At 34.2% G+C, this 3,829-nt stretch overlaps 1 protein-coding gene across 2 annotated transcripts in view; it reads left to right on the forward strand.

Moving 5' to 3' along the window:
- Positions 1 to 1,374: 1,374 nt before the first annotated feature.
- Positions 1,375 to 3,829, forward strand: part of SNTG1 (syntrophin gamma 1) — a 319,485-nt gene continuing 317,030 nt past the window's right edge. For both annotated transcript variants that reach the window (XM_077762285.1, XM_077762287.1), the window contains exon 1: positions 1,375 to 1,427. In XM_077762285.1, the coding sequence (XP_077618411.1) occupies positions 1,401 to 1,427 (27 nt within the window). In that variant the 5' untranslated portion in view covers positions 1,375 to 1,400. The remainder of the gene's footprint in view (positions 1,428 to 3,829) is intronic.

The raw sequence follows: 3,829 nt of genomic DNA on the forward strand, positions 1-3,829 counted from the left end.
AGCAGAAAATTGGTCTTGGAGATACTATGTTTTCATATAATCAATTAATACTGAAATTCTACTTATCTGGTAAAGGAATAACTTTATGTCACTGTTGGAGATAAAAAGATATTTATAGTTTCTTCAAACACAGTTTTTAAGAGCAATTTTGAAAAATAATCGTTAAGACTAACAACCAATTTGTCATGGAGATCGAAAAATTAAGTAACTTATATCATAAAATTGTAATTTTTATTCTCAAATTGCCTTTCATTTGCTAATGATTTGTTGTTACCTGGCCTTATTATAATCAGCCTACTGATGCATTCCAATAAAGTGGAACCAGCCCACAACCCACAAAACTCACTGAGGGAAAATACTCAATATATTATGCTGCATATTCAGTTAACTATTGAAATGGTCAACCTCTTTTCTTTCAGAGGCAGTAATAATCATCCAGTGACAGCATAAGTGAACTTCTTGCTCTATTTCACCCACATTTACTTGATCAAGTCTTTATCATCTAATACAACAGAAAATGACAAAGACAGAAAAAATAAGTTAATGTTTTAAGGAATGAGAGGAGGAGTAATTTTGAGGAGCCTAGTCTTCTAATGTGTAATTCACCATACACTTTACTTTGAAGTCTCATTTGCCTGAGCTATATTGTATATTGTATTGTATTTGGCACTCAATTTTTTTGTAGTGTCAGGGTATCAATTTGGATTTAAAACCATAACTAAAATAAAATCCTCTAATAGCATATAAAAAGAAACCCATGTGTGTGCACTTAAGTCTGTGCTCACCGTTTAGGTATTATGATAACCACAAAATGAAACTACTATGTATTTCATACATCGATTTATCTTAATATTATTCACTCTGATAAATAGCTTGTTTCCTTACATCATACTGTTTGTGAATAAAATTTTAAGTTCCAGAGAGAATTATTCATGCATGTAGCTTTTTAATTAAAAAGAGAAAGATTAGTCAACCTTTTTTCAAGAGATAACCAAACGAAAGGCAACTTTTAATTACTCCTTTGAAGTTTCTTTCCCAGTTGCAAACTCAGGTTTCAAAATGAATGCTGGGAATGAGCAAACATTCGAGAGAGGAGGCTGATCCTATCATAGATCCTGTCTGAATGCTTAGTGGAGTGGGTAATACTGAACCATCACAGTGGTTTATGCTTCACAGAGCTAGGGGTTAAGACTTTTTTTCCCCTCTTGCTTCCTCTGTTTTCACTGTACCCCGGGAATTCATGTCCCTTTCAGGTGGCCATAAACACAGTCGACCCATAGGAGCTGCTCCGTAATTGCTTACGCTTTATTAGCAGTCTCCACTCTTAAGCTCCATGCTGTGCTCGATGGCTTACCATTTTCCTGTCTTTTCAGACGACATCCTTTGCGGTGCCGTGGCACATGGATTTCAGGACTGCCTGTGAAGAGGTATGTTACATGGCTTTCTGCTTTCTGAGTTAGAAAAACAGGTTATAAAGGGGATGGGCTTGGGGCTCCTTTGTGGTAGTGGAACACTGCTTTTAGGGGAGGGATGGGTGACAGGTTCATTTCATCTCCAGGGTGTGATCTCTTTCTGCAAGACTAAGAAACCAAAGAGTGCCTGGGGAAGACTCGGGTTTTCACTCTTCCTTAAAAAAGACTGGAGCATATTTGATTTAACTGTCCTTCTCCATAAACTATGTTCTCACTGCATGATTTTAGGTAGTAGGAGTGTTGAAGTCATTCTTTTCACATAAATGGTTATAAATTAGAAGACATCTGATGTCCCTTTCAGCACTAAAATCCTATGATTTTATGATCCCAATATTATTTAAGTATTTCAATATTATTTAAGTGTTGATACATAACAATTCAGATTCTCTGTAGAGAAGCTGTCCTCACAGTTGGGTATGAGTTAAAGTGATACGTTGCTCTTTCGAGGCCATTCAGGTGTGTAGTCAACAGTGCATGGAGTTAGGCCCCAGGGGATGTAACCATTCTATTTTAGGAAAAAACACTATGAGATGTCACTTATTAAGTTTCTTGCAAAAATATCTTCTTTGTAAAAGTATTTGTCACAGTTGGTTCAAAGTTTAGAACATAAGTAAGAACCTTCAGAAAATTGATAAATTTCTTTTATATGTTTAATATTTAAGCTTTCTATTTTCCAAAGGATTTTGTTTGTGCTAGCACATTTAGAATTGCATTATAGTTATTTATGTACAAATCTCTCTTACACGCTACACTAAAAACTGTAAGGTGAGAGTATATAATTTACTCATCCTCTTAACCCAGTATCTATCAGTTAATGCTTTTAAAAAAATAATGAATGAGTTAGAAACTTACATTTAGAAACATAAACTTAAATCTGTGCCATTTCTGGTGTTAAATACAGAATCCTACTCTTAATTTTGGATATAGTAAGTCTACTCTTTCCATCACAGTGTTTGTTCTTATGTTTTGGGTAGTAGAGCACTTATTGAAATATTTGTGTGAATGAGATAAAAATGAAAAACATATGTGATTCATGTGATAGACACAGGAAAGTGGCCAAGTACCATTTTAACACATGGTTTACTTTGGATTTCAGAGGCTGAGCTAAGATGGACTTCTCCAACCTTTTTTCTTAAACAAAATTGTTGGATTCATTGGTTTGGAATATATATCAGGTTCCATTTAAGGTTCAGAGATTTATTTTACAATGATAATACCATTGCGACCATCTTACTCTTGCTTCTGTAGACAGGTACTTGTTACCTTATGATGAACCCTTTGACATCTCTACCATGTTAGACCCTTCACAGCGGGGAGTAAAACTGTCCTGGTACTGCTCTGCAACAGTGGCCATGTGTCTTCCACACACTGGCTGGGTTCGCTGGAATACAGAACTGTGAGATTCTCTAAAGATGATCAAATCCCCTTGCAGAGGAAAGAAGGGCACTAAGTTTGCCTGAAATTTACAGTCTTGCAACATGTAAATGGACAGGAATCATAAAGATAATTTCATTTAACTCTCTCACTTTGTAGGTGAGGAAATTGAGAGGTTTTATGAAATTCTGACTGCCATTTAATTAATTAGCTAAAAGCAAAACTATACTGTAGAGCTTGGAATTCCTGAGTCTAAGTTTGAGCCTTTCTCTAAATTATGTTGTTGGAAATTATAACATAGTCAAAGGCATATTAAATAAAACTTGTTTTCTCTTGACTGTTAATAAGCTAGTAAAGTTGGAAATCGGATACTCTCGTCCATCAGATAGATCTAGGTAGATTATCACCATGCACATACCAGGAAGTCTCTTCTTAGAAAAGAAATAGAAGTATGTCCAAGTAAGTTCCATTTAAGATATCTTAATTTTCTAACACAGATCCTTTGTAAAAGAAAGTTGATTTACTAAGAAGCTTCTCCTCTTAAAAAGAAATTGTTGCAATACTTTTAAGGAATTGGGATTTAGAAGTCTATAAAATGTAAAAGTGAAGATAGAGAATACAATTGGGACAAGTACAAAATCCACAATTTAAAGGAAAAGTCACATGTTATGGGCAGGCATAATTACTGATTTTCTACTTTTAAAAGTGCCATCAAAATAATGATGTGTTCAGGAAGCCAATATGCTGTCTTTAGTCTAAGTATTCCTCATACTTCGTTTTCACATCGATATTCTTTAAAATACAATCCACATCTCTGCTGACAATGAAAATACATATTTTTATGTAACGTATATTTATTAATTCAATAATTTACTTACATATATAATTTAATTTAGTCCCTCACAGAATAGAATTCTGATTCAATCAGCATGTACTGAAAGAAATTCTACTATTGATTAAATACTATACTAGTTCTACATATT

This window comes from Crocuta crocuta, unplaced genomic scaffold (genome assembly GCF_008692635.1).
Source record: "Crocuta crocuta isolate KB4526 unplaced genomic scaffold, BGI_CrCroc_1.0 scaffold402, whole genome shotgun sequence".
NCBI classification, from domain to species: domain Eukaryota; kingdom Metazoa; phylum Chordata; class Mammalia; order Carnivora; family Hyaenidae; genus Crocuta; species Crocuta crocuta.